Raw genomic sequence first — 14,484 nt, 5'->3', positions numbered from 1 at the left:
CTTTTTTAGTTTGTTTTTAATTGTTTTCCAACTTTATTGCTTTTTGCCTTATCCTTGTGCACCAATGCATTATTGTTTGTTGGCGTGTGCTTCTCTACTAATTCAACCTTTTAGTTGTTTACATTCATGTTTTGTGAAGTCTTCGATGTATCTTCCTTTTGGTTTTGTGCTCAATTCATTGGTTTATTACATGTTATTTCTTCTTTTCTCTTTTGCTTCTCTTGGCTTTGAGCAATCATCCCATTTATTTCTCTGTGTGGCTAGAGTTTTTTTCCCTTGACAAGCCTTGAAAGTACTTATTTTGCTTGCAAGTTTGCACAGTTTCTTTCTTGTGGAATACTTTAAGTTGCTTAATTACCTTTCTCTTGTTTGTTTGCTTCCTTTTTGCTTTACTATGCTTTGTTTCATTTTGGTTCCTATACACGAAATATTAGCTTTTTGAATGTGGATCTTTTTGCATCTCTGTCCAATTACCTCGTATTCCTCTTGGATCCATCACTTGCAAGCATTGCATGTAACATCTGATATAGGTTGTGTGCTTTAGTGGCTATAAGTTTTCTTTATGTTTCACAATAATGGCATAAATATTTTTGATGTTATCCTCAGCTTCCACTTTTTCCTTCCATTAACATAATTTCTTTTATGTGCACATTTTTTGCTTCTTTTTTATTTTGATTTGCTTAGCTTTGAGTACTCAATCCTATCACTTGTATTGATCTCTAGAGTTCTTTTCCTTTGATAAGCTTGAGTCATGTTTTTTTCTTGCTAGTTTGGCATGTGCCTTCCCATGTCATAGTTTAGCTTGTTTCACTACTATGTCCTTTTTGTTTACTTCATTTGACTTGACTATGTTTTGTCTCATTTGGGTTTGGGCTCATTTACAAAATATATTAGCTTTTTGAGTATGGATCCCATACCACCTCGTGGATCATTTGCTCACAAGCATTACTTGTATTTTTTGACATTGATCATACATTGCTCAACTTAGCACTTGATTGTTCAGCAGCTAGAAGCTTTCTTTACGCTGCACAATGATGGCATAAATATCATTGGTGTTGTCCTCAGCTTTCACGATTTCCACCTAAGCAAGTCCTGGGTCCACATCTAAAGGAATTAGTACTCGATGCTCACCATTTTCAAAGCTCATTTACTTCTTAAAGTGCTCATTAGCATTGTTTAACTGTATATAGCACTAAGGATGACCTAGTAATGTGGGATGGTTATCCTCTATAAGATTAGTTACTTAAAAATCCCCCTGTAAATTTTTACCCATGATGTCAGCCTTCATGTCATATTAAACTCCCTATGAGTGAGCTCTAGTTTTATTGGCCAAAAGCAAGATATTTGTGGTGTTTGCAAGGCAGGGTATACCATCTTCATCCAGGTAGCTTTTGTCAAAATATTTACCTTTGCTTTAGTATCAATCAAAATATCATAAGCTGTTAAACCATTAATTGTTTGTCAATTAGTAATTCTTGATTGTAGTCATTTTGCCTTGCAGTGTGCGGGTCATTTTTGTATCCATGCTCCATTGGTTTGTTTCAACTAATTCTTCAACAGTGGTAGAACGCCTTTGGTCTAAAGGCTTTTTGAACTCTCTTTTGTTCCTTCCTCCTTATCTACGTTTTTAGAAGCTCCCAAATGCCGCCCTTGTATGTTTGGAGATATATTCACTCAATGCACCTCAAGATTTTTAAGTGCATGTCGTTCAATAGGAGATGTCAATTGAGATGAAACTTGCTGTAATGCTAGAGTTGAGCCTACAGACTCCTCAGTCTTGAGCTTCTTTGCATTTACCAAAACACCCTTGGGAGCTGATAAAACCACCCTCATGCCAGGAAGACATCTTCCCATAACATTTGAAGCAGACAAATGTCCACTAATGCCAAAACAATTACTACATTTAAAAAAGCCAGCTTTTCATAAACCAGGTGCTGTTTCCATGTTCTATTTTCTACTTTCAACCAGATTTCTGCTGGCCACCGTATATACATATCTATTTGTACCAAAATCCATGCAAAAGTACAATGTCTAAGCTTTTCAGTTTCAAAAGAGATGGACACAAATTTACCCAAAGCATTTCCTATACATTCCAAAGCAGATTTAATCAAAAAATGTAAGAGAGATTGGGTAGTGTTACCCAAACTAGTAGAACTGGATAGTATTCTTTTAGTGGATTTAGAAAAATCTAAAAACCAGCATTTTGTGAGTAGAGAGGCATTGCTCTAAATCCATGAGCCCTCAACCAAAAGATCTCATCTCTATCCTCCTTTATGTTGGGAAAATGGTGTCTCAACCTTGCATTTACACGAGGTTACTATTTATAGTAAGTTTTCATTTGGGCACGAAATGGTAAGCATTCTGATAAAATTACGTCACAAGATCACAGCTAGTTTTGAAGATATAAAATTTTCCGTTTTGGAGGGGTGAAATTTAAGGTTTAAATTTAATTTTGAGGACTTTAGATGCCCCAAAACACCTTGAAAAGTGGGCATAAACAGTGTAGAGGTTTACGAGGCGATAGAGCACTTCACAAGCTTTCCGACGCTAGAAGAAGCAATAGATTGGAGTTTATCAGGAGTTAATAGGACACACGATTATCAAGTTATTGCCTCTGGGAGTTTGTACTCTTGAAATAGGAAATATAAAATACATCAAACACATAAATGAGCTATAAAAGGGAGGGACACATGTTGATGTGTGTTTTAACATGTCATAAGGCATCTAGATTGGAGATAAGGTCGGCTATACCTTATTGGGTGGTTTTAGCCCATGGTTTTGTAATACTGTTTGACGGTTTCTTGTATTGTATCTCCTATATATGAGGTGTGTGAGATAGAGGTTGTGTGTAAGAGTCTTATGGCTATTGAGTTACTTTTGAGTTTCTAATTAGTGGTACTCTTGCGAAGAGCTTGCTTTGGAAGTATATTGTAATCTGTTAATGATTGCTGAATAATATATTGAGCGGCTTTTGAAGAGTGGGGTTTTTCTCCCAAAAAGCTTTTCCCCACGTAAATCATTGTGTTGTGGTATGCATGTTATTGTGTCTATTTCTGTAAAGTTTCTGTAACTGTTATAACGATTTGTAAAAGTTTTTGCATTACCCTCCTCTCAAGGTTAGTGTAGTAAGTTGTTCCGCTACTTAACTTCCTTACATTTTAAAGCACAAATAACTACAGAAAAAAATAGTAAGCACAAGAGAGAATCTTTATCTTAACATATATTAAGGGTTTCCAAGTTTTTATCATCCATAAGTTCAACTCCCACAGCTTTGGCCACGAGATTGTACCTGCATATAAGCACTAGGTCTGTGTCGATTTCTGCTTCCTTCCTTACTTCTCCATCCATCTCCACCAGCTGGATATGTTCTGTTGTTGTTATTATTGCTCATTTGAAATATCAACCTTATCCTTACTTCCTCCTGTCACTGCTGTATATGAGTGAGCAGAATGATGGCCCACATTGCAGCTTGCACCTGAAACTTCCTTGTGTGCCACACCAGCTCTAACCTCTGGTCCTTCTTTAAATTGAAGCAATGAGACAGCCAACAGAGGTGCATCTTGACTCACATGTCACCTGTTCTCTGCTGGAAGATCTTTGTTTAATTTGTGAAACAGGGGCATTCAACAAGCACCAACAGGCTCTTTTCCCAAAATCGCTTTAGGGTTATTGGCAGAGCTCTCCTCACACTTCATTCCTGATATATCTTTAGGGCCCATTGCTGTAGCATGGTGTGCCCATCATAACTAAGCTCCTTATATGAAAATTAGATAGGGTTATTCTTATATATAAATTTAAAATAAGATATGTCATGTTTGACAAAATCAAATAGATAACCAGCACAAAAAAACTGCTTGACAGGCAGGGTTAGCTGTCAAATTTAGATGCTGTGTGGTAGCATTAGCAACATTTTGTTGCGGAATGTTATGTGCTGGAACATTATTTTTACTAACTTGTGTGATTGTGACAGTGTTTGGCTATGCAGAATAGACTCACAGCCACTTGTAAATGATTAGCACCAGTTGTACTGTAATTCAATCCAATGATTGCATGTCTGTACAGCTTGTGTGATTGTGACAGTGTTTGGCTATGTAGAATAGACTCACAGCCACTTGTAAATGATTAGCACCAGTTGTACTGTAATTCAATCCAATGATTGCATATGTCTGTACAGCTCGTGACAAACTGGCAGCTTATGTACTGACACTAAATCCAGGTTGCACAGCATATGGTACTTGTGCAAAACTAGGAATATGCACTCCCTTGCCCATTTGGTAACTGAATTCCTTCAGTCACAGTGATGAATGTGGTTCCTACTGTAGTGGAACTCCTGCTGGCTGATAGTCTGGAGAAAGCCAAATTTGTGGACATACCAATAGAAAATGTAGAAAGAAATTCTAAAAATAATATAAAGATAGTAAGTCTGAGAGATGAATATTGAGGAACTATGGCTAGCCATGATAGGTTGACCAGATACTCCCAGTACCTGCTGACCAGAGCATATCTATACATGTTTATGCCATCTCATTATAATTATTGTGATGCTATGTTTTTGAAATATGACAGGAATCAAAGTTACGCCATTATGATTTGCACAATAAGTTAGGTGTGTTTGAAATTGATAATTTAATAGTATCACCTGGTTCCAGTCTGAACTATTATTAACTCAGTACATATAGGAATACAATTAATACTAACAATAACGTTTTAATCCCAGATGAATATGTAGTACCTTGACATTATTATTCATATTGAGCAAAGATTAGTTGAAGATATACGATTGACTATTGCTTTTTATGGTATGATATACTGAGAAATTTGGTGTGACATCCTCAATCGTGTTGATAATTATATTTGGAAATCTTTGGCTGGTTCTGTTAAAATAATATTAATATCTTCTATCATGGTCATCTTCTATTTTTAGTGGTCATCTTCTATTTTAAGTTGTCGACTTATTTAGCTTGTTAAGTTAGCTTTTTATTATGTAATTAGTTTTTAAGCTTAATTTAGCCTTTAAGCTTAATTTAGATTTCACGCTTAATTTAAGCTTTCATGCTTAATTTAGCATTTAGCTCTTTAGTCTTTTACTTTAACGTTATGTTCTAATTATAGAACATCGTCTTGTAACCTCTATATATACGTGTGTATATCGTTCAATGTAATCATCCGATTATTGAATCATTCATTCAATTTATTTTTTATGGTATCAGAGCGGGTCGATGGGATTCTTTAAAGTTTGGCAAATTTTTTAATAAAAATTCATGGCCTTTTTTTGGGAATATTTTCCATATTTTTTTATTGTTTTTTAATAAAAAAACGATTTTGCTTTTTTTAAGGCTTTTTGAGGGTTTTTGGTTCGTGGGTGAATTTCTTTGTGCTGGGCAGCAGTTCATGTTTTTTTTAGGGTTTTGGTTTTCGTCCCTGCAACCTGGAGGTTTTTTTTTGCAGATTGAAAATTTTCCTAGGGTTTCTGCAATTTTCGATTAGGGTTTTGACCCTTTAGTTCAAGTCAAAATTTTATTTTGCTTGCAGATTCTTGGTGGGTTTTTTGAGACTTCAACTGGGTCGTCGTCAGATTTTTCTGGGTGCATCGTTTTCTGTGCCTCAATTTTTGAGCCGTCGGATTTGTATTCTGATTTTAGATTCTTGGTGGGTTTTTCGAGAGCTTTTTTGGGTTGATCTCAGATTTTTCTGTTTGCCTCGTTTTCCGTGCCTCAAATTTTGTGCTAGCGAATTTGCCTTGGAATTTAAAAACAGTCAGGGATTTTTGCTAATATTGTGGGCGCTGTTTATTCTGTACATCCGACCTAGGGTTTCTGCCCTATTTTTTTTGTGTTTTTTTTGGAAAAAAAATTGTCAATATTTTTCTGTTTTTTTTACAAAAAAAATCATGGGTATTTTTTTATTTTCTGCAAATTATAATTTTTTTTGATTATTTTCAGGTTTTAAGTTTGCAGAAATTTTTTAATTTCTAGGTTTCTTCCAAACCTTGAAATCGGTGCCTTAGAATTCATGCCAGAATTCTCCTCCAGGGTTTCAGATTTTTTGTGTTGCTGCTTCTATTTTGATTTTTAATCAGAATCTTCCGTTTCATTCTTTGTGCTTTCACTAGGTTGACCACGTTCAACCTCAGAAACTGTGATGGCATCTTTGACGAACATCATGTTGGAACACAGACAAAAGTTCAACAGCTGCCACAACACCTGGAAACAGTGCATGTTCATGATATCTGAATATTGTTGCCTTGATCAGATTGATTTAGGTCAGACCTCGTCTTACAGGTCCCAGGGTTTTCACAATTTTTTCCTGAAAAATTGTCTGTCCGTTTTCTGATTTTTTCCACAAAAAATCATGGGAGGGTTTTCATGATTTTTTCCTCAAAAATTGTTTGAAGGGTTTATGATTTTCCCTTAAAAATTATCTCATCTGTAATTCGCGATATTCGCGTAAGATTTTAATTATCTGGGTTTTACCATTTTTTTCCACAAAAACGATGATTTGTAACCTCAGATTTCTTGGTTTTTCGATTTTCTCCCCAAAATTGTAAATTCTCTTTTCAAGGGTTCCTGTTTCAAGGTTTGACGGTTTTTCCTCAAAATCGTGCTTTGTTGCAGTTAGTTTGGGTCACACTTGCCAGGGCAAACATCTGCAACCATGATATCTTGCACTCAGTTTTGGAGTTGATACTCTTTTGCAAAAAGGTTTGCCGATTTTCTTCCAAATCATGGTTTCAAGTTTCAGTTTGGTTACCCAACGTCAGGTTGGATGGATTTTGGTATTTCACATTCTGTAGATCTTGGGAGGGTCTTTGTAGCAGCAAAGTGTTCTTTGCATTTGTGATCAAAACACCTGCAGTGTCTTCTGTAGGGTATTGAGTACGATGACCATTAGGGAGGGTGTTAAAATAATATTAATATCTTCTATCATGGTCATCTTCTATTTTTAGTGGTCATCTTTTATTTTTAGTGGTCATATTCTATTTTAAGTTGTTGACTTATTTAGTTTGTTAAGTTAGCTTTTTATTATGTAATTAGTTTTTAAGCTTTATTTAGCTTTTAAGCTTAATTTAGCTTTCATGCTTAATTTAGCGTTTAGCTCTTTAGTCTTTTACTTTAACGTTATGTTCTAATTATAGAACATCGTCTTGTAACCTCTATATATACGTGTGTATATTGTTCAATGTAATCATCCGATTATTGAAACATTCATTCAATTTATTTTTCAGGTTCCTGCATCCTTTTATTGCTCTTTTTGAATTTGAGAATCTTAATGAAAAGAAAAATCTTATAGTTGAAAATTTAAAGCTTGATTATTCTTGTCTAGTAAAAGAACTTACTAATAAACACTATTGGCTGTCATTTCCATGGTTAAGATAAGATGACAATATTGGTGAGGTACAGAAAAGAAATACTTTGAATATAAACAATAATGTTAAATCTTGGATGATCTTTAGGACCTTAATATTGCTTTTCTTATTGAGCAAAGATTTATTCCAGATATAGGATTGACTATTGATTTTTATGGTAGGATATTTTGAGAAATTTGGCATGACATCTTAAATTGTGTTATTGCTATATTTAGGAATGTTTGGTTGGTTCCTGCATTCTTGCCATTATCTTAAATTGAGAATCTCAATGAAAAGAAAAATTATATAGTTTAAAATTTCGAACTTCATTGTGCTCATTTACTGGAAGTAATTTTTAACACTATTGGCAGTCTTTCCATGGTTAAGAATAATATGACCATGTATAGCATGTATACCCCATTTGTATTAAGGCAATTGTATTATGCTGCGTCCATATAAGTTTTAAACAGTAATGGTAATGTAAGTAGCTAATTATGCACAGGTAGGTTTTTATTATAAACTTCGAAGCAATTCTTGCTTTCACATGTGCTTACCATTATAAGTCATCAAATTAATGCTCACCATTATAAGTCATCAAAATTATTTTTAATAATGGAATCATTTCTTTTCGTGGTGCATAATCATTGGGCTTAGTCATGCCTTTGTGGCATATGAATATAAGTTGGGTCTTACTCGTTCTGTCATTGGGTTGCAAGTTTTTAATATTTTTGTGTATTATTTTGGTATGTCAAACATAAAAGCACAAGGCCTTGTTATTTTGTGATCTTCATTTCAAGACAATTTCTGTTTCATCTCTTACTTGTCTCATTTGTATTTGTTTGATAGGTGTTGAAGTCAAAAGTGGCAAACCAGTTACTCTTAACTATGACTCAGAGAAAGGAAGACTTCATCTTACCCAGGTAGGTGTACAGTTTAAGGGTGAAGTCTGAAATTTGAATCTCTTTGTTAATATCATTGCTAATTGCTCATGTTTTATGTCTCATCCCAACATACATGAGGTTGAACTTTATTTGTTAGATTATGTTACTGTGTCCGGTTTCCTATTTTGTGAAGTCTATGGAATATGTTCTGTTCCTTGGCAGGCCACCCTAGGGCTTGGTTCTTTCGGGCAGAGGAGTGTAGTGCAATGTAATGTTGGTGATAGACCCGGTGTTCTCCTGTGTTCCTTGTCATCTGGAAAAACAGAGGCATGCTCCCTCAATCTCCAGTTAGAGGAAGAAGAAGAAGTCACATTTTCTGTTTTGGGTCCCATTAGCATACACCTTACCGGCTACTACATGTCTCCAAATAGGGAAAGACTTGACAATTCGTATCCTTGATATATGATTATTGGATTATATATAGCTTTCAGAGCATTGGTTATAGACTATTAGTAGATGGGCTTTTTTGTTGAGATTTGTATCATGGTTCTTTCCTTTAACAGAAAACAGGGATACATCTGGTGAAGATATAACCGGTGACAGTGAGGATTACGATGATTTCAGTAATGATGATGACTATGAAGAAGATTTCATTGATGATGATGATATGATAGTTTCTTCAGGAGCACCCAATAGTGGTGGTATGTTGTTTGACTTGTTAGATTACCCATATATCACTTTGTCATAGCTTATGTATATATTTATTAATTATTATGCTGGCTAAGTTTTATCATATACGTATTACTTTGCTGTAGTTAATAGTTTTATTGAATCAAATTTGGTGTGCGAGTCATATATTTCATGGTTTACATTAGTCTTTTCTTGGGTTGTCTTATGCTCTATCTTCTGGCATTCTCTTGTACAGACATTTTTTTTTTGATATGGGTGAATGGGATTGTTGATTATTGGGGAGAGGGCTTCTGTCTCACTGCCCAGGTTTCCTTAAGCTGAGACGCCAATTCACTCTTTACACCTCTACTAGGTTATGAAAAATCAAGTTCACCATCATTTTTTCAGTATAATGTAATGTGCTTATAAAATATTGTGGGGAAGGCTTTTCTCCCACTACACTAATTTCCTCAGCTGAGATGGTTACTCATGATTGAGATCTAAGACTCAAGGTTTGTGTCCATGTTTACTTTCAGCGAGGATAAATTTTGGAACAAGTTTGAGAATTAATTAATCAGAATATTTTTTGTGATTACATTTAAAGATTATAATTTTTTATTGTTATTTTCAAAATTAAAAATAAATATATAACCATAAAAAATAATTGCTTAACCATAAAAAATATTTATCAAAATTTATAAAATATAAATACTGATACTTTGTGTTTACTTGAAAAGATAAATCTCAATTGATAAATTTAAATGTAAATTTTAAATACAAATCACAGTTTATAAATACAAATTATAAATACTAAATACAATTTCAATTCATAAATATATAAATAAATATTAAGTAAAATCTCACTTATTTAAATATAAATAATTAAATTGAGATTCGTTTTATTATATAATTAGGAAACTATTTCTTAATTTAATAATATTCCTAATGTAAGTTAATAATTGTACACATTTTTAATAAATATTTACCCAATTTTAACAAAAAAAACTTATGTTTTATTTTAAAATAAATTGGTAAAGTTTGGGCTTTTGGAAGGGTCCAAAGTCCAAATTCGGTTACAAGGGAGTGGGGCAGGCTGGGAGCACCAACATCAAGAAATGCATGCCAAGTATACTTCAAAGCTGTTCTAGGTGGGGATGTGTCCCATCCCTCAAAACCCCGTCCCTGCCCCTTACGCATTTTGGGGATGGGGGGACATCCCCTGGCATTGCCCTCAACAAACAAGTTCTGGAAATGTGTTCCCATTTTAGGGGATGTTAGGAAACAGTTAAGGGACACCTGGCCATCAACCGTCCCATGGATGGCCCGGCATCCCGTACGGCAAAGCCATTTTTATATTGTGTTGGAAAAAAATGTTCATAAAATTAAAAAAGACTCTTTGATATATCATGAAAGCAGCAATAAAAATATATCATGTCAACAGTCTCACAACAATTAAATTAATCACAACAGCAATGACAGCAACAGCTGCAGTTTAACGGCAATAAATATATCAAGATTCAGGTTTATAGTTAATGATATAAGTAACAGTTAACACTAACAGCAATATTGGATTTCTGGTTTCATCGTTCAAAAATGTCTCATACTTCAAAATTCTTGATATGGTATTAGCCTCAATTATTGTCAGTTGCAAATGAGATTAAAGGTGCCTCGGCCATGGTCTAGTACAGTGTGATATTTTGTAAGAAGTGCAAACAAACAATTTTTTTTTTGGAATGTGGTTGGCATTCAGGCTTCTTCATACATCATCCAACATCATTTAAAAAGTGTCATGTTATATTGCTGCTATATATATATATATATATCAAAGTGTCATGTTATATTGCTACTATCATGCTGGTCTATATATATATATATATATCAAAGTGTCATGTTCTATTGCTACTATTATACTGGTCTATATATATATATATATATATATCTATCACCGTCCCCTTGCCGTCCTGCTGTTCCTGTCCCAAAAATGCAGTGGAACATAGCTAGAAAGTAGATTAGTATAAAAGCAGAGGGAAAGCTGAAAGCAAACAACTAACAACAAAACTGCCAAAGAGCCAACAAGGTCCCATTACTTGGCCAAGGGCAAGACATGGAGGGTTTGAGCTCTCTTGCTCTCCTTCAAGAATTTCATATGATCCTTGAGAAGATTATCTTCCAATTCTTCAGTCTCAATTATCTTCTTGATTTGGTTTTTGGTACATCTGTTAGGGCCCGAGTCCAACTGCCCCCTTATGTTAACGAAACAATATCAAACTATTTAAGTAAAGAAGCTAAAACTTACCGTATCCGCCATCCATATTTTGCAGGATTGCTTTTACAATGCCTTCCAAACTCATAGTTAGATAATGCAAGTGGAAGTTATTTCAATGTTTTTGTAAAACCTCCTTGCCTAGCAAATGAAGAAGATTTATTTGTTTTATGCAGGATTTTGGTGAGATTAACAAATTTCTAGATACCCAAAGATTTAGAAAACATGTGCCCCCAAGGTTATGCCTTTGTTAGGTTCGAATCCACAAAAGTGGGGATTTCATTCAGTGAAGGGCTCGACAACATGATTTGGGAGGGCAAGGAACTTTTTGTTTGCTGTGCTCCTCCCTCCAAGACAGACATGTCTTATCACCACCATTGGACAATCTCCTCCCATTGACTCTTGATGATCTCCACCCATTGTATCCAATGCTTTAGGACAACCCTTGTATGTATGGCAGACTCCGAATCATGTTCTTCTTCCCCTGATGGCAGCCTTAAAGATTCATATAAGTCGGTAGTGTTTCTCTTGCAAGGTAGGCCTCTCTGGTCAAATCTGTTTCACCTGTTTTTGGTTTAAGGACTTCTTCGCAAGACATAGCCATGTTGAGACCTTGAAAGAATTTAAGGGCTCTGTCTTGCACTCCCCTCACTAGTGAAGGCAATAATACAGTGGTTAATTTGGGTGATAATACAAACCTCTCCAAAACTAAAGCTATTCTAGAGATTAATATCGGATTAAAAAATTACCGTGTTTGGATTTTTTGACCAACCATGCCTTCATCTACAAACTCCACAAATTTTGGTTTAAATTGAACAAGCTACACAAATGGATTCCTAGAACATGGAAACTTGATTTGGAGGGAAAATCGTTATTTATCTTTATGTTGGTGGCTATATTAGTTTGGAATTTAGCTTTGTGAAGAATGCGTGTATTTTGGGTTGAAGTTGAGTTTTGAAGGATAAGTTTTTGAGCATCAGACCCTATTTTCATTATTTATCTCTATGATGGTGGGTATAATAGTTTGGAGTTTAGCCTTGTGAAGAATGAGTGTGTTTTGGGTTCAAGTCGAGCTTTGAAGGATAAGTTTTTGAGCATGAGATCCTATTTCTCATCTTTTAACCCTTGTAATGTTTAATATGCTTCAGGTCTTATTTGGATTAGATTGCCTTATTTTTTGCTTCAATGTTGGTGGTAGTTTAAATCTACTTGGAAGTTTGTCTATTTAGCAAACGAGGTTGTTAACAAGACTTGTACAACCAATGCTCATTTTTGTGTAGAAATGGATCTTTTGAAGGAATTCTTTGAAGAAATTGATTTGAAGGTTGATGACAGAATCTTTAGGCAATCGGTGGATAATGAAAAAATAAAGTTTAAATGTAGGAACCGTTTTGGATGGTCATGTTGCCCCACAATGTATAGGAAATGTTTACAATAATCTTGAGGTCAAATTCAACAAACTCACTTGGTGGGTTGGGGTTGAATCCCACTGCCATTTTATTGCTCCATAGGAAAAGGGGATCAATGATATGAGATCTTATTGCATGAAAGGTCTAGGGTTGATCGAAGCTGACCTCTTTGTACCTCTCTCCTCTGTGCTTGAGGATTCCAATTCTTTTTCATTTGCTAAGAAGATTTCTTCTATGTTATTGGATTTGCTAAAGTTGGATCAGATTTATATATGGTATAATTTTAATTTTATTGTCACTTATTTGATTGTAATGCTACAAATTTCAGTATGATTCAATATGCAGAATATATATAGATAAGTTCGAACTATTCACAGTTCGAATGATATAGATTATTTAACAGCAATTACACAATATACCTCTGCAGTATTACAGCCTTATCCACTGTTGAATGTCACCGCCTTATCACAGAACTATTCACTGTTGAATGTCGACAACACACTAAGTATATGTTTGCTGTATGTGTCGATCACATCTAATATTAGTTATCGCTGTTTCTTATTTACCATTAAGACTAGTTAGCATCCATAATTGAATCAAGTATCGGTTTACATAGTTGGTTAACAAGTAATGATAGGTACATTGTATGATATCGACTAACATAGTCGATCATACTACAAGTAATAATATCATATGCTATTGACAGTCACAGTCGATTAATACCAATAATAATATCAAATGATATTGATTGACACTATGAATTAATGCAAATAATAATATAGTTGATCATATCAATATAAGTATAACTAACATTAATATTGATTAATATCAATCGATGATTAATTAGCAACTTGATAATGATAGGGTTTAATTTAGTCATAACTAAATCAGTAGTTTGTATTATGTAATTTTCTAAGGCCGATAGGCCAATTAGACAATTATATTTGTCTATGTATTCCGACATAAGCTATTTTATTTTCAACACTCCTTAGCTAGGGAGGAATCATACTCAGTCTTTAATAATTGGCATCACCTCTTGTGATGATTGATCACAATAGCTACATCTATATGTGGAAGAGAACCAATATCACCTTGCTGTGATACCAAGCATTATGGCATGTCCATGGATATCACTTCACATGATATCCACCATAAGTCTCTTAATGTAATATCCACCATTATGGCTTGTCCATGGATATCACGTCTCATAATATCCACCATTATGGTATATCTAAAGATATTACTTCATGGCATGTCCACGGATTTCACGTCACATGAAATCCACCATGAATATCTCCCTATATAATATCCACCATTATGGCTTATCCATGGATATCATGTCTCATGATATCCACCATTATGGCATTTTAAGGATATTAGATCATGACATGTCCACGGATATTACGTCACATAATATCCACCATGAATATCTCTTTATGTAATATCATCCATCATGGCTTATCCAGGGATATCACGTCTCATTATATCCACTATCAGCAGATATTACTTCAAGAGGTATCAACCATCATGACATATCCACAGAAATCATGTCTCATGATATCCATCATGATGGTAAAATCAATATTGTAAGATCGTCACCTTACAATAAAGATCACATATACAAGTGTTCATCATTGAGAGATCGTCACCTCCCAATAATGTTCATAGGGGCCCATTAAGTACTGAACCAATGAAGTCATGGAGTCACACACATGACGATAATCATGAACCATATCAAATTACACATTAAACATCTTAGAAAATACACTAGTACTATTGAAAACAAATCAATGTTGCTGAGATTGAATCTCAGCTAGGGCTACATTTTCTACCATACCAAGCTTACCTCAAAAGTATGCAAACTTTATTCTAGAGAGAGGCTTGGTGAGGGTGTCTGTAGTTTGTTCATCTGTACTA

The 14,484-nt window shown here is 34.5% G+C and overlaps 1 protein-coding gene across 1 annotated transcript in view; it reads left to right on the top strand.

Moving 5' to 3' along the window:
• Positions 1-14,484, top strand: part of LOC131065199 (peptidyl-prolyl cis-trans isomerase FKBP53) — a 61,499-nt gene that overhangs the window by 9,645 nt on the left and 37,370 nt on the right. The window contains exons 2-4 of the mRNA XM_057999655.2: positions 8,192-8,265; positions 8,449-8,675; positions 8,797-8,927. Coding sequence (XP_057855638.2) covers positions 8,192-8,265; positions 8,449-8,675; positions 8,797-8,927 — 432 coding nt within the window. The remainder of the gene's footprint in view (positions 1-8,191; positions 8,266-8,448; positions 8,676-8,796; positions 8,928-14,484) is intronic.

The sequence above is a fragment of the Cryptomeria japonica genome, chromosome 1 (assembly GCF_030272615.1).
Source record: "Cryptomeria japonica chromosome 1, Sugi_1.0, whole genome shotgun sequence".
NCBI classification, from domain to species: Eukaryota; Viridiplantae; Streptophyta; class Pinopsida; order Cupressales; family Cupressaceae; genus Cryptomeria; species Cryptomeria japonica.
Note: the sequence above shows the minus strand (reverse complement) of the source record. Positions and strands in the feature narration are given on the sequence as shown.